Genomic DNA, 23435 nt, shown 5'->3' with positions numbered 1-23435 from the left:
TTAAACTGTTAAATTAAACGTTTGCCGTTGTCGGTCGGCAAAATAGAACATTCCACTTACTTGCTAATGAAAGATTTGAGTGCCGTCTTCCAAATCGTTAAGGGTCGAGGCCAAAGCAGTCTCAAACTCACACAACATATCCGCAGCCATCTCTGATGTTTACTATCACGGCTTCGACGTCGCATGCACGTCACTGTCGTCATCCGGTTACGTCCTCCCCAGAGTACCATATAAGGGGCTCTGGCGCGCCCATATTAGATAGAACCAATTGAAACGTGAGACCCAGATTTCTGGTCTTCTTGATAAGCTTCAACGGAGCGTGTCCAGACCAACACGTGCAGCAAATTTAATTAGCCAGCGCCTAGTGGCAGGTCTTTAATGGCGCTTTTCCACCGCATGGTATCAGCTCGACTCGACTTGACTCGCATTTTTGGCTTTTCCACCGCAATTTCATGGTACCTGGTACCACGTAGCGGCTGCTTTTTTGGTATCGCCTCGCTCTAGGATCCAAGCGAGCTGAGCCGATGCTAAAAGGTGACGTCGGCAGACGGCCGGCCACTGATTGGCCAGAGACTATTGTTTGGCCAATCAGTGGCCAGAGACTACCACCTTCATTCTGTTGTTTATTCTCCCCAACTCTCCGGGACTTTTGAGTGTATTTACGCCGCGTGCAGCCTTCTCTGGCTCTCTTTCATTTGATTTGCATCACATATCCGAATTTATTTTCCATATATTCGCTAAGCTCACCCAGTGTTGGTTGTTGGGGAAGTTACTTAACATACGAGAGGAGACATGTAGGGCAGCTAGCAGCTAGGCTAGTAGCCAGCTGGGACAGACATGATAGCGAGCGATTACATTACAAGCCTCGGACTGAACTGATTACATCAATAAAATATTCAGGCTGAGACACGGCTTGCATTTGAAAAAACGTATCCTGAAACAAGCACTAAACAGTCAACTTTATCATGCCCGTGTTTACGTAGCAGTACGTGACGCATCCCTACAGCTGACTGTGTGGCACACATCGGGACAACAACCATCCCTTTTAATGGCCCGTAGCAATATTCTTCTACTTCTTTTAGCAAACAGATACAAGGGGGGTATTTCTTAAACATTTTTCATCCGTGTTTTTGGCGGTTGGTTCAGTTAATAGTGCAACAACTGCTCGTAATTTCTGCTTTGCTACTTTGCTCCGGAGTAGGCTTTCAGCCCCTTACGACAACCCCGCCCACGTTCAGCAGGTACTATTTGCGGTGGAAAACGACCCGTGCTGCTACCAAACCAAGTTGAGTCGAGTCGAGTCGAGTCGAGCTACATGTGCGGTGGAAAAGCGCCATAAGAGTCTTTCCACAATCTTTTTTTCTATTTTCGCGGTGAGCATGCACAAACATTATTTATTTAAAAAAAAAAAAAAAAAAAGTGGGGGGCCCCACACTGGGTCTTGAAACGGGCCCCGAGATCGTTGAGACCGCCCCTGCCCGCTGCGCTTTCTCTCTGCCCGGCCCCGCTCGCCTCTCCATTGAGAATGCATTAGTTGGCGCAACAAATGCCTCGGCCCGTGTGAAACGGCCTTAACTACTGAACGAAGGAAATCAAATGAGGTTTTGGCATTTCCCCCCAAAAAACGGGACAAATTGTGTCCCGGGAGAGATTTATTTTTTCCCGGGACAGCTGGGGCCTCATTTATAAAGGTGTGCGTAGAAACCTTCCCAAAACATTGCGTTCGCACAAAGCCAAGAATGTGCTGCGCAAAAAAAAGTTGAGATTTATAAAACTGTGCGGCGCACTGTTGCACGCAATCTTCCCTTTATAATTATCCACCTGCGGTGAATTGTGCGCAGACGATCTCCGCCCGTGTCATCCCACTTCACCTCCCAGTTTCATCCCACAATCTACCATACATGGCGAATGCTAAATAGCTCCTGAATATGATGACGCTCTTAATAAGCACGACATTTTGACTGACATGGGGAAAAAAGGGAGGCAACCAGCCGCAAAGAAAGCGACTGGGAAGGAAGAAAGCCCGTGCCATGCGTCACTGTAACTGCCACTAAAACACAAACACACACGCGCGCGCTGATCACATATCATGATTGGTACAGTCGTTATAGTCTTTGGTAAACTGTTTTGCCCAACTTTGTACTGTATGAAATATCACGTATCAGGGTTTTTCCTGGCTCAGAATGGGCCTTTGGGGGGTCAGTACGCGACCGACTTTTTTTGGGGTCGCGACAGTAAAGGCAAACGGTTTGTGTATTTTAAGAGGGGTGTTGGGTTGGGAGAGGGGAGTTTCTGTCCAGCTCAAGAGCATTTCAGTCAGCTTGTCAATCACTGTGTTACCATGGAGCTCACTGACGCTTATGAAATCACAATAAACAACCTATATATGAAGTCAAAATAGGCCAAAATGACTAGGCCTACCTATTTAGGCCTAATACTTTAATTGTTTCTAATTGATCTAAACCATGGAAGAAGGTAGGGCTGCTCGATTATGAATCATAATCATGATTATTTTGAGTAATCACATTGTGTTATCACGATTATTAAAGACAGTTAATCATTGATTTAAGAACATTATGCATTTATTTTACTTTTAACAAGGTTTTTTTCTAATAACACCATGACTTTGGACTTTAAACAAAGGCCTAATTGAACTGAAAACAGGGAGAATAGAAATAGGCTAAATAAGTGAAACATATTTTTAATAATTTAAAAAAAATGTCAAAATAAAAATAACCAGTTGTAAATGGTGTTGATAGGGCACGTCTTTTGCTAGCATTGAATGTAAGGGCATGATTTATTTATGTCAAGGAGCAGGGTGGATGGGCAGTTGCATTGTAGTGTTGACAGTTGTGGTGGCAGGAGTCAAGGAGCTTTAAACTTCCTGTGTTTTTATTCATTGATTGCTTGGTCATAGACCACTATGATTCGACTTAAAGTGAATAAACAAATTGGTCGGGATGTTTAATGGTGCAGATCAGGTCGTATATCACTTTTCTTTCTCTCTCTCTCTGTCTCTCTCTCTCGGTCGCGTATGTCACGTTACTCGCGTGTGACAAATCTTGCACATTATTTTAGTCTGTTGTGAGTCTGAAGTGTTTTCAGACAACACAATTAGTTTTACCTTTATTCTCGTCATCTAGAAGTTTTTCAAAACACCCGGCAATGCGCAACATCTCCCTCCTACTCTGGACGAGCCGATAGCTAAACTCAGGTAAGGGAGGGGCCGAGCGGAGCTCACGGCTGAAAGGGTGCGCTGCATTTATAAGCCTACATGCCCCGGCGAGCGGAACAATGATAGTTTAATAACGATTATCCCCGACCTGATTTATTTTTTTACAACTGAGATTGCAAGTAATATGACTGGAATGGCGCGGAAATGGAAACACATTTGGAGCCGTTTTAAGTAGATTTCTATTTATTTATCTATATATATAAAAAAAAAACACTTTGGCGCTGAGGATTTTCCTTTGGCGGGCGCTAAAATTCCTTTGGCGGGCGCCAACATTTTTTGAATGCAGGAAAAACCCTGCGTATTAGCGAACCTGTTGGACTATATGTAGGCCTATATAAAATGTGTTGTGAGAAGTGAAATAATGCATTAGCCTATAGTCTATTCCAAAGCATTGTTCCCTTTCCGTGAGATCCACACATTTCCAACAACAACGTCAGATTATAGTTTAAACTTCCAGGGTTAGTTGTTATGGGAAAGAGATGCATAAAATAATTTGCTAAATTCATAACATGATTTTATCTAACGAAATATTTAGTTTTATTTAATGTGTTTGGCCTTAACATTGTACAAAACTACTTTTTACACACAGCCTAAAATATTGACTTTGCTCTCCCGCTGGCCACTCACGGACACACCTCCCGACGTATATGATATTATTATAGAGTAGAACTATAAGATTAAATGTAAAAATATAACCAAAACATGTATAGACCTACTTGATAAGTAAATCAACCTACATCATTACTGCATGCCATAGACAACAGTAGCCTATATTCGCAACAATAGGTACGCACATGTAATTGATTAAATATATTGGGTGCCATGCATTTCACAAGGATATGTGTGTTTTTCCGATGACAGAGCTTTATTTTGTGGTGTTGCCATTGAGTGTCGCTGATTCCCCGATTCAGGAAAACCTTGCGGTAGCTCTACGCATGGTCAAAAGTTTGCGTGGGAATACGCACACTTCTCCGCAAAGAATTCTTTTATAAATACCACCGTTTTGCCACCGCACATTTGACCGCACATTCTGCCTGTCTACGCAAGGTTTTTGTGCGTAGAAAGCTTTATAAATGAGGCCCCTGGTGAAAAAAGAGAACAATTCTGGGAAAAACGGGACGGGTGGCAACACTAGTAGGCAAATTAACACGGTAAAATAATAGTACAGCGGCTGCGGCTACTTGAACGCTCCGATGACTCTGAGAGAGAAAAAAAATGTACTTTCCTGCAGACGCTCTGACTGACTGATGTCACCGCCCCACAATGACAAACACTGTTTCTGATTGGCCAAATGACCGTCAAAGCTCATATGATAGGAGTTAACATGCGTCAATCATAGTTACACCCACACACAAACAGTGCTGGCCATCAGACCCCCATCCCCCCCCCCCCCCCCCCCCCGCCTCCCCTCCAAAAAATATTTTCTTAACGGATCTCCACGAATCACATAGATGGCCAATTTCGTTTCCAAAACGGCGAATTTCGCCGAAAGGTGACGAGTTTGCATGCCTGATTATAACAACGTTTATAGGTCATAAAAGTCGAAAAGTATCATAGGTCCTCTTTAATGAATAGTTCACCTGCAGAAATCATGTTCAAACATTAAAAGAAAATAAGAGATGAAGGTCTGATCAGTCTTTGTGGTGTGGTAGTGTTTACTACTTTCTCTATGCATTAGGGATGTGTGTCAAACCAATGACGGTTTTCCACTTGCGCTCAAGTTGACGTTAAAAATAGAAATCAGAAGGTTATGCAGTTTTTTTAAATGGGAGATTTCACCGTGTATGCGAGTTCACGTCTGGTCGTGAGCGCGCTGCAGGAGCTTCACTTCTACATGAAGTGTCAGCTTCACACTAAGAGTCCGGTGTGGGAGCCTATTGATAAAAAACAATGCAGTGCAAAATATGCAGCATCATGTTAAACGCTCGTCTAAGGCTATGATGTTAAATCACCTTAGAAACACACAATGCCTTCGTTCGAGCAAAGCAGCGTTTCACAGTGAGATCTCGCCACTGAGTGAGCGAGTGAGCCGCCACGCAGAAGAACTGCAGGGTTTGTGGCTAAAATAATAACCGGGGATATTCTCCCCGTTAGCGATTTCACTGGGAAAGACTTCCGCGATCTGATTGTATATCATGAAAACACAGAGCCATGTCGGCAGACAAACTGCGCCACTATAGGAACTGTCCAGTGAGCAGAGTCCCTCCGTTCGTTTCTGTCTACAACCGACACAATCACCGTAGATGCATTCACAGCGTTTAAATAAAGCCTCTCATTTGTATTACCATTGGGGCTTTGATGCAAATACTGTAACATTACAGCGGCAGCTAAAGGAAAAGCGCAGTTATCACTTCATTTTCTGCACCTCAACCTCTGCTGTGGGGAGAAAAAAAGGGGGCAAAGTAAGTCGATTGATTTGTCGACTCGCAGGCGGACAGTAGGCAGCTCTGCCAACGGAGCGAGAGTGCGCCCGCTTGTTGCTCCGCCTGTCAAAACGCCCACGCATCGTTTGTCCACTGGCCTTTCATTAAAAAATTATATATTATATTGATAAACACTGCTTTCATTACGACTCTCAATGCACATTTCAATGAACCATGATGTAGTCTACAAAAAGATACTGAATTGTGATTGGCCGTTACTGGCCCGGGCGGGACAGTGACTGGCCAATCAACTTGCCCTGCATATGATTTTACTGGCCCCGGGCCAGCGGGCCATTGGTTATGTCGAACCCTGTGCTATATTTGCAATTGAGCAGCTGCGCACGGCAGCCCAGCATCACACGCTCTCTCTCTCTCTCTCTCTCTCACACGCACACGCACAGTTTCGCTGTCTACGTTCCGAAAGCCGGCTCTAATTAGGCTATACGGACCTGGTTCCGCTATATTCAAAACCCAGAAATCAATAGGCCTAACGTTTGAGCTTATCGATACCACTATGGAGTCCAGTAGGGCACATGATGTCATTTTAAATATCGAGTAGAGTCGGGTCATCTTCAACTAAAGTGTTCGACTGTGTTGAAGAAACTCCTTCAACCCGCTTCAACTCTGTCTCCAAAAAAAAAAAAAAAACCTTCCGCTGAGCCGCTGCAGACGGGCTCGGCACCGTCTCTTCATTCATTCAAAGCAGCGGTGATCAACAAACGAGAGACTGTTTAGCAAGTCCCTAAATCCATATTAAAATCTGCAGGATAATAACTAGTTAGCTTAAAAAAAAAATCGCAAACGTTCATATGTGATGTGTTCAGGTCGGCTCAGTAAAATGATTATTAGGCAAAGATCAATAAAAGGACATCATGATGTGTTCAAATGTAACATCAAGAAAAAATAATTTTTTGTTTTTCGCGAGAAGCTTGAATAATACAGTTTGGGTGAAAAACTTGTTTTCCCAGCAATATAAAATAATTAGTAGGCCTAAATATGGAATTATGACCTGTTTAAAGTCCTATCCTTAGCTCTGCTCATCTTATAAGCAATTAAAGCAATAATGCCAGTTCTCTTTTAACAAAATAAAATAAAAGTATCAATAAAGATTTGGTTTGTGGAGTCTTTATAATGGTATCAATATGAAAATAAATTAATGATCCCCCTCCCTACTTACAGTATAACTGGGCAATAGCTTTAACATGGTGGACTTTAATCATTTTATGGAAGACGATCACTTTTTGGCACAATGTGACCGTTTTAAATAAGTAAAATAAGTCACATTTTTCTGAACACATTTGTGTGGAAGCTAACATTCAGCTTGACTCTGAGCTAGACTGAGTTTTCTGAGACCCCCAAAACCAGGCCAGGTGCATGGCAAAAAGAGGCCCTTTCACGATGCTACAGCAGGACCAAGCTCTTGGCTGTATGTGTGATGTCATGATATATAGGCTAATATGAATTGTTGTTGGTTGTATGTGGTCAGGATGAAACACGTAAGCAGTGTTTGCATTTAAGAGATAAGGTTCACTAAAATGTATTTTAATAAGCATATATCACCGTTAAACACTTTTTTTAGTTTTTTTTGGGCAAGTGAACACGACATTCGGGCAAGTAAAACATGGCAAGTGCTTTTGAAACCTTAGTGTCAACCCCTGTTAACGTATTAAATAGGTAGGCCTAGTCATTATTAGTATTTTGACTTCATATACTACAGGTTGTTTATTGTGATTTCATAAGCGTCATGAGCTCCATGGTTACGCAGTGATTGACAGGCTGACTGAAATGCTCTTGAGCTAGACAGAAACTCCCCTCTCTCTCCCTCTTAAAATACATAAACCGTTTGCCTTAACTGTTGCACAGTCGCGACTCCAAAAAAAGTTGGTCGCGTACTGACCCCCCAAAGGCCCATTCTGAGCCAGAAAAAACCCTGAAATGCGATCAAAACTGTCGCACTGTACAGCCCTGCCGAAGCTCCTCTGAAGTCTTGTGTGGTTTTAACGTGTCAAAATGTGGAAAAGTTCAAGGGGGATGAATACTTTTTCAAGCCACTGTATATACATCTCAGATCCATAAGTGTGACAAAACATGATAAAAACCATCAAAACAGACATTGGGAAGGATTTTTACCTGCTCTGTTATTGTAGGAGCATACACAGTCACCCATCTGTTGCTCTGGCGTGAACCGGCAGTGAGACCATGGAGTGTATATACTATATATGAGTGAGACGAGTGTCATTTGTAGCGTTCTCTCTTCTGATTGGATAAAAATTTCGGGATACTACAATAAGTTTATTTGCCGATTACATGCAGAGAGATCGGCTTTATGAAACGCGCACATTATGTAAGTGATCACTGTATGAATAAAGTGTCTGCATGTTTGAACAAAATGTGTGCCTGCACATAGAAAACACAATTGCAAAACTGCAAGGTCAGTGTCTGTTGTATTTTTGTATTTAAATTATAAACAGTTGTCTATTTCTTTAGTGCACATTGGCATCTTTGAGCAAAATACCCCCAAAATGTTCGCCGCGGCGCGTTGCACCGTGCCTCCTGTAGCCTTGTGCAGTTACCACCTTCACTAAGTCATTTCCTAGGGGAAACACTGTATACATAACTTTTTCAATACTCCAACTACTTCAATAACCTATTGCTTCCTCATACGATATTATTATTATATTTTTGATTTATTAATACTTTTCACTCCAATTGGAGGAGTTGAGAAGTGGGAGGACATGGAAATGTTGTTGAGTTTCCATGGTGAATCATGTTATCAGCGATAGATTGACGCTGGCTTTCGTGCACGCGCTCAACCCAAGGTGAACACACTCAGAGTTGACTGACCCAACCTGAGGCCTGTTTCAGGTAGCTGGTTTTGAGGCAACCCAGAGTTTGTTCGCTCTGAGTTAGTGAAAACTCTGGGTTTTCCGTTTCAGGTAGCAGGTTCAGCGCAACCGAGAGTTAGTTACTGCGGCAACATACGCCGTGGGTCTAACCTGCTCGGGAGGTGGTTAGACCTACCCTGAGTTTGTTTTCACTTTACGCTGCAGCTCCGAATGAAGAAAGAGTGTCACTGTCACAACGCGACCCTGTACAGTTTGAAGCAAAATCACTCCATAGAAATCTCCATCGGGATGTTTTTATCATATACTGATGATTTTACGTTTGGCCGATCATTTATCTGATCAGTAGCCTTGTTCTCAGCCGAGGTCCGTTCATATAGGCGGCCGCCTTACACATCGTGACATGCTCTACATTCAGATTAATAAACCTATTTAGTCTACTTGCCAGCCCATAGGGCCCCATTGTGAACCCAGACATGTTGAGTACCTAGGGCTGCAACTAACGATTATTTTAATAATCGATTAATCGGTCGATTATTTTTTCGATTAATCGATGAATCGGATAAAAAAAATAAACATTTGTAATTGCCGCATCTTTATTCAAAAACTGAACATTACTTCAAATTCACAGTGCAGACTGAAGTGTCAAAACACCAGGTTATTGCTCCAACGTCCCGGAACTATTAAAAGTAATATTAAATGATAAAACATTTTAAATAAACTTAACTGGGATAACACAAAAAAAAACATACAATGTATGATATACATTTATACAGTATATAAGGGATGTCCATGGTAAACCAGTCAACCGATAAGATTTTCAACCGGTAAATACTAACGGTTAAAAAATGAAATCATCTTAATTTCTCTCAGATGACAGGAGATCGTTAATTTGTATTGATATTGATACCATTTTCGAGACTCCTTAACGATCCAAGTCTTTATTGATATCACTATTGATACGTTTCTATTATTTTGTTGAAATAGAACTTGTATTATTGCTTTAAATGCTGATATGATCATAGCTCAAGATAGGACATTAAACAGGTCATAATTCCATCTTTACTATCCATTTTATATTGCTGGGAAAACACGTTTTCGCCAAAATCTCAAATTTCTTTTTTTTTGTGTTGCATTTGAACACATCAATCATATTACTGAGCCGGCCTGAACACGTCACAGTTGACATGTTTGCTACTTTTTTTAAGCTAACTAGCTCTATATCCTTCCGATTTTAACATGGATTTAAAAACTGGATTACTATTTTTAACTGACGGGACTTTCTGAACCGTTCGGTTGTGTGATTACTGCTGCTGCTTTGAATGACTGTTGATGCGCCGATGCCGACTCTCCGAGCACGTCTGCACACCGTCTGCAGTTTTTTTGGACTACTAGACGGATACTGAGTTGAAGGAGTTTTTTTTAACCCAAAGACAGCAAAGGTACAATACCTAAGCCTACAGTCCAGTGTTAGATATGACCAAAATACAAGCTGTGGCCGCTCACACTATAGCTTTCCCGCACGTGAAGTGAGCCTTCACGTGCGGAAGGCTCGCTGTGGGCGTGCATGAACCTATCGGCGGCTGGATGTAAACAGTGCCGCGTCTACAAGTGATTTATTAATCGCGCGACTCAACGAATCGATGACCAAATTCGTTGCCAACGCTTTCAGTAATCGATTTTATCAATTCGTTGTTGCAGCCCTATGAGTACCCCAAAGTTTTATGTTAGAAATGTAAAGTATGGGTCTCCAGTAGGTAGAAACTGCCGGATGCTAACTTGCATATGTTGGGCAATTAGCGTAGCGTAGCATAGCATAATTAGCATTAATTAGCATAATTACCATATTGACAATATTTCAGCAACTGCTTTGCCGATTTGGACAATATTGGAGTGGTTTTGGGGGTTATTGAGGATGATAAATCCACTTCTGACATTTTCAAAATTCAAAATGGCCGTTAAAACCGGAAGTGGCCATATTTCCACTCAAGGTGGGACGATTTTGATGAATTTGGAGTCTATTTTCCGGGTTATTTATATGCTTAATACATTGGCTATCACAACAACCTTTGTGCTAATATGATACAGGAAAACCTAGTTAATTCCTATCCAGATCCATAGTTAGCTAGCTAGCTAGTTAGCACATTAGCTAGCATGCTAAGTTAAAGCAGAAGTAAGCAATTTGATTATTTTAGCTTTCTTCCTGTCATGTCGTCCCTACAAACATTTTACTGTCGCGGAACTCTCACGTCACATCAGGTGTCGGGGGCGGGATTATTCTGACCAACTAGATCAACTAAAACTTAGTGACCGCCATATTTAAAAACAAAAAGCTACTACAAGACGTAGTCAAAGCCTAATCCCAGACCGTCGATTTTGATGAATTTGGAGTTGATTTTCAGTTTATATACGTTTAATACATTAGCAATCACAATTAACTTTTGGCTAATGGGATATAAGAAACCCTACTGAATTCCTCTCCAGATCCCTAGTTAACTAGCTAGTGAGCTAGTTAGCTCTTTAGCTAGCGTGCTAAGTTATTTTGTTTAAGAACTTGTAACCAGGTTACATTAACAACTGACATGACAATGGACATTAGCTAGCTAGCTTACTAGCAAGCCACTAAAGCAGCAGAGACCCCCAGTTTCAGTTGATTCACAGACTTAAAGGTTCAGTAAGTGATATGGTCCTTTTAGCTAACTTCCTGTCAGTGACTGCAGTTAGCAGTCCCCTCTTTATAGCACTTTGTCTCTTGATTGGAAAAAGATTAGCGGGATACTTGAAAATGTAACTTGCAATTACTGCAAAGCTGAATGACTCAGAGACCTGTGTCATGGACTGTGCATACTGTTTAAGTGATTGCTGTATGAATATAGAGAGATTTAACATGTACATTAACAAAAAAATCCCTTACTAGGTGGGTGGGTGGTTTTAGTAGAAAAAACCTGCATTGTTATGGAAGGAAAGAAGAAAAGACTGTCTCGCAGCACATAAGGTATGCCGTCAGATTGTAAAAATTACAGCTTTGTTGTATATGTAAAATAAAAGACAGTGTTACTTTTTCACTAAAGAACAGCCTCCGCCTGCTGTCTGAATGTAAGTAGAGGTGCTTGAAGATGAGAACGACACTGCCTTAAAGTAACAAGATATTTTGATGAGTAAATAATGATTACTATCAACAGTAACGCGTTACAGCCAAATGTGAAGTTATTCAAAAAAATTGCATAAACATTTTTAAAAATCATATACAAAAGCAAATATATAAAAACAATATTTTCAAAACTTTAAAAAAAAAGTGTTGTAGAATAACCAGCAGGGATTTAGTGTCACTATAGGATAGCCTAGTATAAAAAAAATAAAAAAATCCCATAAAAATTATTAAAAACATTCCGAAAAAGTGTTGAAGTAGTAAACCTATCTAACAGGAGACTGAGAGTTAAGTGATTTTGGGGACGCTGCACCATAAGGTATTGAATATTTTTCGCTTCAATATTGCCATTTGAAGACGGAACCTGTGCCCTGTGTACCAAAGCCCGCTACACATAGCAAACGATGTCATTAGTGGAGCTTACAGGACGCCTCGTAGGCTTATAGGTAAACATTAGGTTGTGGCCAATCGTGTGCCTCACGACGATGGCATTGTTAAATGTTGTAATAACGTTTTGCCTATGAGTTATTGATAAAGGAAGTTCGAATCTGTCAATATCTTTCCAACTTTATCGCAGTCGTGAACTAGATGCACAGCATTTTGATAACCTACCTGGGCACTGGGAGCTCCAGCTGATCGCGGTAGTCTTCATTCACCTGGCACATCGGAAAGATAGCTAAACCGCAAAGTCAACGATCAGCTAACAAAGCAAATCCGTAGTAATTGTTTATCAGAAAACTGATTCCAAAAAGTTGATTCAGCAAGATTTACTACTAAATGTTGACTCACACAACAGTGAAACGTTTTAACTTAACTTCGAGCTAAACTTCGAGCTAAACTTAGGCTAAAACAAACAGCCTCACATTTGTTTTCAAATTGTCATGTGTCGGTCGGTCAGTGGCACCATGAGTGGCACACGGTTCTAAACAACGGCTCGTTTTGATGACGTAGGGAATCTTCTTCTTGTTTTATTTGTCAGACAAGACGCATATGGCGTTATGCTGCCCCCACTGGTTGCTGTTCATCTATCCGTCTATATCGCCTTATAGTCCAGTATTGTTTAGCTTTATTAATCAGTTTCTTCATTCAAGTATCCAGATTAAGCAGAGTGTGTAGATTAAAAACTGTTTCTGAAGTTGCTCCAAGATTCCTGAACAGTTTCCTCCTTTGACTGGAATACTTTTTGCAATAGATGTTTCACTGTTCCCTGTAGGGGGCACCAGGATGCTTCTTATTCACAGCCCATTCCTCAGCCCACAGTGTCCAAACCTCAATCTGGAGATAACTACTACTGCATATCTTCTATTGCAATTTAAAGTGCACTTTTCTTTTCCTACAATTTTTCTGCACTGAAAAATATGCCCTTCCCTTCATTTCATTTTCCCATTTAATTTTACTGACCTGTTGTTTATTAGTTCAGTGTAATATGGTGTCCCATATTGCAAATTAATTTACATTATTTCCTCCTACACCGTCTTCTTTTCCACCACATTCTCCTCCTCATTCTCTATCACACCCATTTGTGCCGGAACCCAGAAAAAAACACCTCATACCCTGGCTTATACATTATGAACAAAGCCTGTACAATTTCTACAAGCAAATCAGGTCTGGACTTATATTTTTTTTTTTATTGAAATTAAAGTTTCTGCTTAATGACTGCATATGATTGGATGTATTGTCCTAACCCCACATTAATTCCTATTAGTAGAGTTCCTGGCTTCATTTAGAAGTGAATATCTCAACTGGCTAATATGACCCCGTACGGACAACAAGGGATGTGTGCGAAATTCTCTATCCAGTGCGAAAAACCCTGAAAATTACCACAGAAGTGACCACACCCTTTTGACACTACATGAGAATGGGACTTTTTTTTTCTTTTAAGATATCCTCTAGCCTGGAAATCCATACCCTGATATCTTGAACGATAGAGGGTCTGGCCACGATCAATAGTAATTTCCAACTCAAGGGGCGGCTCCTACTCATGCATTTCAAATGCCACTGCACGCAGTTGGATAGCACTACAACCAGAGCGATGCACAAGGTGACGTAAGCCCCGTTCGTTTAGCGAACAGCTGTTAAACTGTTAAATAAAACGTTTGCCGTTGTCGGTCGGCAAAACAGAACATTCCACTTACTTGCTAATGAAAGATTTGAGTGCCGTCTTCCAAATCGTTAAGGGTCGAGGCCAAAGCAGTCTCAAACTCACACAACATATCCGCAGCCATCTTTGATGTTTACTATCACGGCTTCGACGTCGCATGCACGTCCCTGTCGTCATCAGGTTACGTCCTCCCCAGAGTACCATATAAAGGGCTCTGGCGCGCCCATATTAGATAGAACCAATTGAAACGTGAGACCCAGATTTCTGGTCTTCTTGATAAAGCTTCAACGGAGCGTGGCCAGACCAACAGGCGCAGCAAATTTAATTTGCCAGCGCCTAGTGGCAGGTCTGGGAATGCCAGGCTAGATATCCTCATGATATTATACCAGTTTATTATTAACATAGAGAGAAAAGTTTTCCGTATTACACTTTGTCTAAAAAAAATGTTTACAAGAAGGGCACTCAAGTTGTAGTGGTTAGAGCGCACGCCCCCATAGAGGCTCAGTCCTTAGAAGCAGCAGACCCTGACCACGGCCCAAGTCAGACAATTGAGGACCCACCTGCAAAGGGAGGACTGCAGGCCAAGATCTCTCGTTTTAGTGACCAGCTTGGAGGGGACTATCGTATTAAATGCTGAGCTATAATGAATAAACAGCAGTCTGACATAAGCCCCTTTCCTGGTGTTTAAGTGGGAGAGGGTAGTGTGGAGTATCTGGGCTATGGCGTCATCTGTTGATCTATTGGGGCGGAAGGCAAATTGTTAGGGGTCCAGGGTGACAGGTAAGGAGGGGGTTATGAAGGTTTTGATTAACACACTTAATCACCACAGAGGTCAGGACTGTGGGGCGATAATCATTTAAGGCGAGACACCCCAGGTGAATAGGGATTTTTTTTTAACTAATAGATATCATCATGAAACTTTGCCAGTTGATTACTGACACTAACACAATTATTTTTTGTATTACATGTTTTTCTTTAATATTTTATTAAATATGCAAATATGGCAATATTTAACCAATTAAATAAATAAGTAAACTTGGGTAATTTTTCGAGAAAGAAATCGAGATGTTGGATAAAGCCAGAGTTAAAATCTCTATTTTATTTTAAGCACACATTAGTTTCTAAAGTTTTTAGAGAACAGATTTTGGATACAGCCTTTTTTCATTTAATAAATCAAAAAATACTATGTACATGTCTTATAAATGCATTTTAGGCATGTTTTTAGGAGGAAAATGTATCATAAATCAGACAATTAACAATATATTAACAAATCCTTCTGTAAAAACCTTTAAAATAGTGCTATGAATGATTATAGAAAGTTTGGTTGATGTCAGTGGTCTAGAAGTTGAGATATCTTTCTCACAGTATTGGAAAAAGCTCATTTTGAGAAAACGGCCGTTAAAGATAAAAACGTGAATTCTGCTGATAATCACTGATTATAGCTAGAGTAATTTATTGAATTAGGCCCTACACCCCTCAATGCCATATAGGCCTACCACTGCTTAACATATATAAACCATAGCATAGTAACATTTACATCCACATGCTAATTTAAACGTGATTAATTAATTATTAGCCACTGTCTGTCAACCTGCTCCTGTCGGCAACAGACGCTCTCTCTCCCCACCATCTCCCCTCCGATTCTCTGTGTCTCTCCGACGTGATCGGCGTGATTTACATGTCTTTAACACTTCTCCCCTTCAAATGGCGATCATGTAATGTCCATAGCCAATTGATTAAGTATTTTTTTTGTGTTGGTTTGGCATATTTTCGGCGTTTTTCCCATTTTATTTTGTGATTTTCGAGCTACCCGCGGCTAGCATCACGTGATGCCTTTTAGCGAATCACATCGTCAGAAATGTGCATTAGCCAATGAGGTCGCGTTCCTAGCATTGAATCCCTCCTCACACTTTCACGATTGGTTACTGATACAAAGGAAATGACCATATTTGGATCCGATAACGTTGTACTTGAGATTCAGAGCTTTCCAACAGTACCATGGTTATTATGATGTTATGGAAGCTAAATAGACACAAATCTCAAAATTGACCAGTGCTCAAAATGTTTTTGCCTGCCGTGTCTCGCCTTAAGCAGCTGGGCTGGGGTTTCTTGGGAACAGGGACTGTAATTGACTGTTTAAAGGCCAGGACACACCGGCCCGATAATCGGGCGTCGGACATGGTCGGAGAGTCTGGAGGGGGCGGGGACACAAATCTGTTTTGTGTGTTCGGTGACGTTGGCCGTCGAAGATGTCGTCGGGCTTTTTTTCAGTCGATTCAACATGTTCAATCGGCGTCGGGCAGTCTTTCAGCCGGAGCAATCTGATCGGTGGAGGGCTCTCAACTACACATCTTCTTAATATGCAGGTTGGATTGGCTGTTGTAAAATATGCATGTTTAATTTTTGTTGTTGAAGTGAATGCGGCGCACTGGTAATATTGTCGCTATACTAAATTGAATCCGTTGAAGTTGCGCAAGCATCTGGTGAACCCTATTACAATAACTGGATGTTTGTTTTGTATCATGTTATGCGTTTGCAAACAGTTGTCGAGTGACATGAAATATCTGATGGTGATGGTGCAGTAGTCTATCTGGTGTAGGATAAACAACAGTGGTGTGCGCAGTGCGCTGCTCTGTGGTTGTTGAAGATCAACTGTCAAGCTCTTCATGTTATGCTTTAGTGTATATAATGTGATTTTAGCCTATATATTGTATGTTGGCTGTATCAGCACCTGACGTGTGCGTTTCTCAGTGTTTTTTTCCGGGGGGAGAGGGGTGGTCGGAGTTTGCTACTGAAGGCCCTGACTGAAACCCCACGGTACGCTACTGCGTATACATAACTTAAAGTGTGCATATTACACATATTACGTAAGAGTCAGGGCTGGACTGGGACAAAAAATCAGCCCTGGCATTTTTGGCCATGGCAGCCCACCATGATTATTTATACGCTGTGCGGAGGCAGGGGCGTTGCACCAAATTCTGGGCCCCTCTACAGGAAGTCCTGATGGGCCCTCTGAGAGGCGGTCTTATAATACAAACATGTATAAGCTATGTTTGTCTATAGTCCAAAACGTATGAGTGACTGGTCCCTCTCTGAGCCAGATAACAACACAATGTTTCTATTGATGAATGACCAAATCATTACGCGTACTTGAACACAACCCCTGGTCTAATGACTCTTAATAAACATGCACACACACAGTGTTTCTCACAGGAATTTGGGAGACTGTGTCGTGGACCCTGGACCTTCCCCCGTAAGATTTTTTTTTAATGTTACAGTAAAATTCATCAATCTGGTGCACTTTGAGGAGAAAACTAAGGCTAAACTAAAAAATGTCTGGGCCTTCAAAGATCAGGGGCCTATATTGAGCCAGTAAAAAAAGGAAAAATTAAAAAAATAAATTTAAATTTTTTTGGGTGCAGCCCCCCTCTGCCTTGGGCCACCCCAAGCCTGTCCGCAGTCCGACGGCCCAGAACATAACTGACCATCTTCAGATGCTCATAATTACCGAGTAGAAGTTGAATGCGTGATAATACAATTCAATGCAGCCTCTGAATGGGCGGCCCTCTGCTGTGTGTGTGATTGGGCCAGGCCCAGCCTAGAACCAATCATAATGAGTAATGGCCTGGGACAAAGTTTTATTTAACTTTCAGGTGAAGTTGACAGCCTGCACGCACATTTATATGTCCATGGCACTCCCGAGAGGGAAGGGACCTCGGCCCTCGGCTGTGTGACTTGGCCGGGCCGGGCCGAGTCACACAGCCGAGGGTCCATAAATTTTTTTTTTATTTTTTTTTATGTATGTATTGGACCCGGCCCGGCCCAAAATGCCTGCCGGCCCCTATGGCCAGTCCAGCCCTGGGTTTAAGTGACTTTGAACTTGGCATGGTTAATGGTGCCAGACGGGCTGGTCTGAGTATTTCAGAAACTGTTGATCTACTGGGATTTTCACGCGCAACCATCTCTAGGGTTTACAGAGAATGATCCGAAAAAGAAAAAATATCCAGTGATGTCCATTGTGTGGACGAAAATGCCTTGTTGATGTCAGAGGTCAGAGGAGAATGGGCAGACTGGTTCGAAATGATAGAAAGGCAACAGTAACTCAAATATCCACTCTTTACAACCAAGGTATGCAGAATACCATCTCTGAACGCACAACACGTCCAACCTTGAAGCAGATAGGCTACAGTAGCAGAGGAGCCACTCCTGTCAGCTTAGAAACTTAAACCTTGTATTTGTTGGAGGACTTTATAACCTACTGTAAGCTAACTGTCAACCATTGAAAACCAGACACTCATATGGACAAAAACCTCTGAGGAATGTTTCCAACACCTTGTTGAAAGTATGCCACAAATAATTAAGGCAATATATAATATTTCCTTTCCTTTTAAATGATTATGTGCCTGCCCGAGTAAAATGAACGCTGCAAAACTGTTATCAGACCCAAAGTTTTATTCATAAATAATGTTTGGAACAGTTAAAATACAGTACATTGTCAAAAATAAACAGAGAGATAAAAGCCCAGTTCACTGCTGCATGCTTGATCATCTGCATGGATGATGTATGTTTTTGCTTTGGGCCGATCTCAAGATGCATTGCAGTTGTTATTCTCCCAGCCTGGTCTGGGCATGGCGTTCACCTTGTACTTAGCCGGCTGGAGGACCACACCAAACTTGCCCTCAAGACTGGGCAGAACATGGCCTGGTGGGACAGAGAGGGTGAAGCGCTGTAGGATCCAGGACAGGAAGAGGAAGAGCTCCATCTTGGCCAAGGACTCACCAAGACACACCCTTACACCGGCACCGAACGGAAGGTAGCTGGATGATGGAATAATCAGACATGTCCCTTCACTGTTCAGGAACCGATCTGCAGTGGAAGAACATGGGAATCAGAATCAAGAAAATCTACAAACATCACATTAGCATTCAACCTACATACATTAGCATAAGTGCACCACCAATGTGTGCATCAAGCTAAACTGCTGCAAGTTCCAGGATAATTTTTTTAATGTTTTGCTCCTCGGCCTGTGATTCCAGGTCTCCGCAGTCTCATGCCATGCTCCGCTGGTCACGGTGGCTGGAGTCGCAACACTTGGGAGTTTCCCTGAAACAGAACTACGCGCGCTGCAATCACCCAATGTAATACTATGTATGTTTTGGTATAAACAATAAAGGTTGTTACCCTTAGGGTGGCATACCACTTTGATCCTCCCTACCCCCGCTCTCTGGCTCTAAACTATAGGTGAAACTCGAAAAATTAGAATATCGTGCAAAAGTTCATTTATTTCAGTAATTCAACTTTATAGGTGAAAATAATATCTTATACAGACTCATTACATGCAAAGTGAGATATGTGAAGCCTTTATTTGTTATAATTGTGATTATTATGGCTTACAGTTTATAAAAACCCCAAATTCAAAATCTCAGAAAATTAGAATATTACATAAAATCAATAAAAAAAGGATTTTAAATACAGAAATGTCGGCCCTCTAGAAAGTATAATCATGCATATGTACTAAGTACTTGGTTTGGGCCCCTTTTGCATGAATTATTGCCTAAATGCGGTGTGGCATGGATGCTATCAGCCTGTGGCACTGCTGAGGTGTTATGGAAGCCCAGGTTGCTTTGATGTGGCCTTCAGCTCGTCTGTATTGTTGGGTCTGGTGTGTATCATCTTCCTCTTGACAATAGTCCATAGTTTCTCTATGGAGTTCAGGTCAGGAGAGTTGTCTGGCCATTCATGCAGAGTAATACCATGGTCAGTCAACCAGTTACCAGTGGTTTATGGTACCGTGGGCAGGTGCCAAGTCTAGTTGGAAATGGAAATTGTCATCTCCATAAAGCTTGTCAGCAGACAGAAGCATGAAGTGCTCTAAAATCTTCTGGTAGACGGCTGTGGTGACTTTGGACTTGATAACACAGTGGACCAACAGCAGCAGATGACACGATACCTCAAATCATCACTGATCCAAATTAAATGTTGCGTTTCATTTGGAAATCAAGGTTCCACAGTCTAGAGGAAGAGTGGAGGGGCACAAAATCCAAGGGGCTTGAAGACCACTGTCAAGTTTCAACAGTCAGTGATGATTTGAGGCACCATGTCATCTGATGGTGTTGGTCCACTGTGTTATCAAGTCCAAAGTCACCACAGCTGTCTACCAGGATATTTTAGAGCACTTCATATTTCCTGTCTGTTGACAAGCTTTATAGAGATGCTGAATTACTTTTTCCAGCAAGACTTGACACCTGTCCACAGTGCCAAAACCACAAGTAACTGGTTGACTGACCATGGTATTAGGCAAGTCAAGGCAATTTTATTTATAGAGCACATTTCAGGCACAGGGCCACTCAAGGTGCTTCACAGGGTTAAAATCAAATAAAGAATACAAATACAAAAAAAAGGAACAAATTTAAAACATGGATAAAAATACAACATTTAAATAAAATAATTAAAACATTTTACCAAAAAAAAAAAAAAAAAAAAAAAAAAATTACAGGTTAAAAGGGAAACAAGAACGTTTTGAGACCCGATTTAAAAGAGCTGAGAGTCTCAGCGGACCTCAGACTCTCTGGCAGTCCGTTCCAGACATAGGGCGCATAAACGCTGAATGCCGCCTCTCCCTGTTTAGTCCTAGCTCTGGGGACTTTTAAAAGACCTGTCCCAGACGACCTAAGGGCTCTGGGCGGCTCATAACGTATCAGCAGATCAGTAATGTATTTTGGCCCTAAACCATTTAAGGCTTTGTAGACCATCATCAATATTTTAAAATCAATTCTTTGAGTGACAGGAAGCCAGTGTAAAGACTTAAGAACTGGGGTAATGTGATCTACTTTTTTGGTCCTAGTGAGGACTCGAGCAGCAGCGTTCTGAATTAGCTGAAGCTGTCTGATTGATTTTTTAGGAAGGCCTGCAAAGACACTATTACAGTAGTCAAGTCTACTAAAAATAAATGCATGGACAAGTTTTTCTAAGTCCTGCTGAGATATTAGCCCTTTAATTCTCGATATATTTTTAAGTTGGTAGTAGGCTGACTTAGTAATTGATTTAATGTGTTTTTTGAAATTCAAGTCGGAATCTATCACTACTCCAAGATTTCTAGCTTGGTGTGTGCTTTCTAACATAACAGATTTAAGCTGTGCGCTGACTTTTGATTGTTCATCCCTGGCACCAAAGACAATTACTTCAGTTTTGTCGCTGTTTAATTGAAGAAAGTTTTGGCACATTCAGTCGTTGATTTGTTCAATGCATTTACTTAGTGCTTGAATCGGACTATAGTCTCCTGGTGATATGGATATGTAAATTTGTGTCGTCTGCATAATTATGGTAGCATAATTTGTTTTTGTTCATAATCTGAGCTAGCGGTAGCATGTATATGTTAAACAGAAGAGGCCCAAGAATGGAACCTTGGGGGACCCCGCATGTAATATTTGTTCGCTCGGATGTGAAATTGCCTATTGACACATAGTCTCTTTCCTTTAAGTATGATTCAAACCAGTTTAGCACAGTTCCAGAGAGTCCAACCCAGTTTGCTAGTCGATCTAGTAATATGCTGTGGTCAACTGTGTCGAACGCAGCACTGAGATCCAATAAAACTAATACAGAGCTTTTGCCACTGTCTGTGTTTAAGTGGATGTCATTGAGGACCTTAACCAGAGCAGTCTCAGTGCTGTGGTGTTGTCGAAAACCTGACTGAAAGACATCAAAGCAGTTATTCATTGCTAAGTAGTTATTTAGCTGATGATGAACAGCTTTTTCAATGATCTTGCTTAAAAATGGTAGGTTGGATATCGGCCTATAATTGTTCATGAGTGATGTATCTAGATTTTTCTTTTTTAGGAGTGGCTTGATGACAGCTGTTTTCAGGGCCTGTGGGAATACACCAGTGCGAAGGGACCTATTGACAATTTCTAGGACATCTGAGGCCATACAGCTAAAAACAGTTTTAAAGAAGCCTGTGGGCAGAATGTCAAGGCAACAGGAGGAGGAGTTCAGGTGTTGTATAATGTCATCCAGGTTTTTCTTGTTTACCAGAAAAAACTCTGTCATGGCATCTGAATTCGTTTTAAATGGGTACAGAGATAAAACATATCTTGAACCTGGTATTGATGCAGTGACAGCTTGTCTTATTTTATGAATTTTCTAGGCAAATTCATTGCAGGCCCTCGTGGAAAGATGCTCAGACGCTACTGACACAGGAGGGTTTGTTAGCCTGTCGACAGCAGCAAACAGGGCATGTGCATTGTTGCTGTTTTTGGTGATGATGTCAGAGAAGAAAGACTGTCTTGCATTTCTTAGTTCTAGGTTAAACGTGCGTAGTTTCTCTTTGAAGATGTTAGATTTGTTTTTCGCCACCTGCGTTCTGCTTTACGGCACTCTCTTTTTTCAATTCTGACCTGAGGGGTATTTCTCCAGGGAGACCTTTTTTTTTACCAGAGATGATTTTCACCTTGGTGGGTGCAATAGCATCGATAACATTTGTAATTTTTGAGTTGAAGTTACATACAAGCTCATTAACTGAGATACAGGGGAGGAGCGGGGACAGAGAAAATGCCTGGATAAATTGTTCACTCGTGTTTTCAGTAATATACCGTTTTTTGATAACCTTTGTTTTTGAAGTTGTGTGCAAAGATATTGTACTCCCAAAAAACAAACGTGAATGGTCGGAGAGACCCACATCAGACACTAAAAGGTTTGAAATGTCCAGGCCCTTTGAAATGAATAAGTCCAGGGTGTGACCTTTGTTATGTGTAGGCTGGTTTACGTGTTGAGAGAGTCCAAAATTTTCCAGTACATAGCATAGTTCTTTAGCACTTCTGTCCTCGGGTTTGTCCACATGTATATTAAAATCCCCAACAATCAATAAACAGTCAAACTCCATACAGATTACAGACAGTAGTCCAGTAAGGTCATCAAAAAAGTTTGCACAGTATTTAGGTGGCCTGTAGATATTAATAAAAATAGCTTGAGAGGCTGAATTTAACTTGAGAGCCACATATTCAAATGAAACAAAGTTTCCATAAAACATATTTTTGCATGTTAAAGATTCATTAAATAAAATAGCAACTCCACCACCTTTCCTATGAGCTCTGGCCTCACTCTCAAAAGTGTAGTTGGGGGGGGGGTTCTCGATAAGAACAGCTGAGCTGTTGTCTGGGTCCAACCAAGTTTCAGTTAAAAACATAAAATCAAGATTGTGCTTGGTAATAAAATCATTAATTAAAAATGTTTTACCTGACAAAGATCTGATGTTTAACAAGGCCAAACTAAGTGTGTTTGAGTGTGAAGCATTGTCAGCCCTATTTACTACAGCAGACTGTGGCTGAAGGGGAATGGATACCAAGTTTGACAGGTTTGCAGTATTAAAGTGACAAGTGTTTCTGTCACTACTGTGTTGATTGGCCAGACAACTGTTGTGGAATTGTTTATTACAGTCATAATAATGATGTGTTTATATAGACTAGTGCCATCTTGACTCTAAATATTCGTAAGCTAAGCAACAAAAGTTCTGACCTGACCTTATGGTGAAGGTTGTTATGTTCTGAGATACTCAAACTTCGTAAGGAGTGTATGTTTTGACCCAGATGGCTCCTGAGAACTATGTCTGTAAGATAACTAACAATATATCTGGCTGAGGAGAATCTTGTACGTAGGCTGGAATGTTCGTGCGTAATTAGATTTCACTATA

General features: G+C 41.3%; 2 protein-coding genes across 2 annotated transcripts in view; both read right to left on the bottom strand.

The window, feature by feature from the left end:
* Nucleotides 1-12564, bottom strand: part of ctu2 (cytosolic thiouridylase subunit 2 homolog (S. pombe)) — a 117460-nt gene extending 104896 nt beyond the window's left edge. The window contains exon 1 of the mRNA XM_080036528.1: nucleotides 12262-12564. Coding sequence (XP_079892654.1) covers nucleotides 12262-12314 — 53 coding nt within the window. The 5' untranslated portion in view covers nucleotides 12315-12564. The remainder of the gene's footprint in view (nucleotides 1-12261) is intronic.
* A 5771-nt stretch (nucleotides 12565-18335) lies between these two features.
* Nucleotides 18336-23435, bottom strand: part of cyp17a1 (cytochrome P450, family 17, subfamily A, polypeptide 1) — a gene marked incomplete at both ends in the record, with an annotated part of 47231 nt that continues 42131 nt past the window's right edge. Inside the window, one exon of the mRNA XM_080037286.1 lies at nucleotides 18336-18616. Coding sequence (XP_079893412.1) covers nucleotides 18336-18616 — 281 coding nt within the window. The remainder of the gene's footprint in view (nucleotides 18617-23435) is intronic.

Source organism: Ammodytes marinus, assembly GCF_949987685.1.
Source record: "Ammodytes marinus genome assembly, chromosome: 11".
Taxonomy (NCBI): domain Eukaryota; kingdom Metazoa; phylum Chordata; class Actinopteri; order Uranoscopiformes; family Ammodytidae; genus Ammodytes; species Ammodytes marinus.
This window is presented reverse-complemented; position numbering and strand designations above follow the sequence as displayed.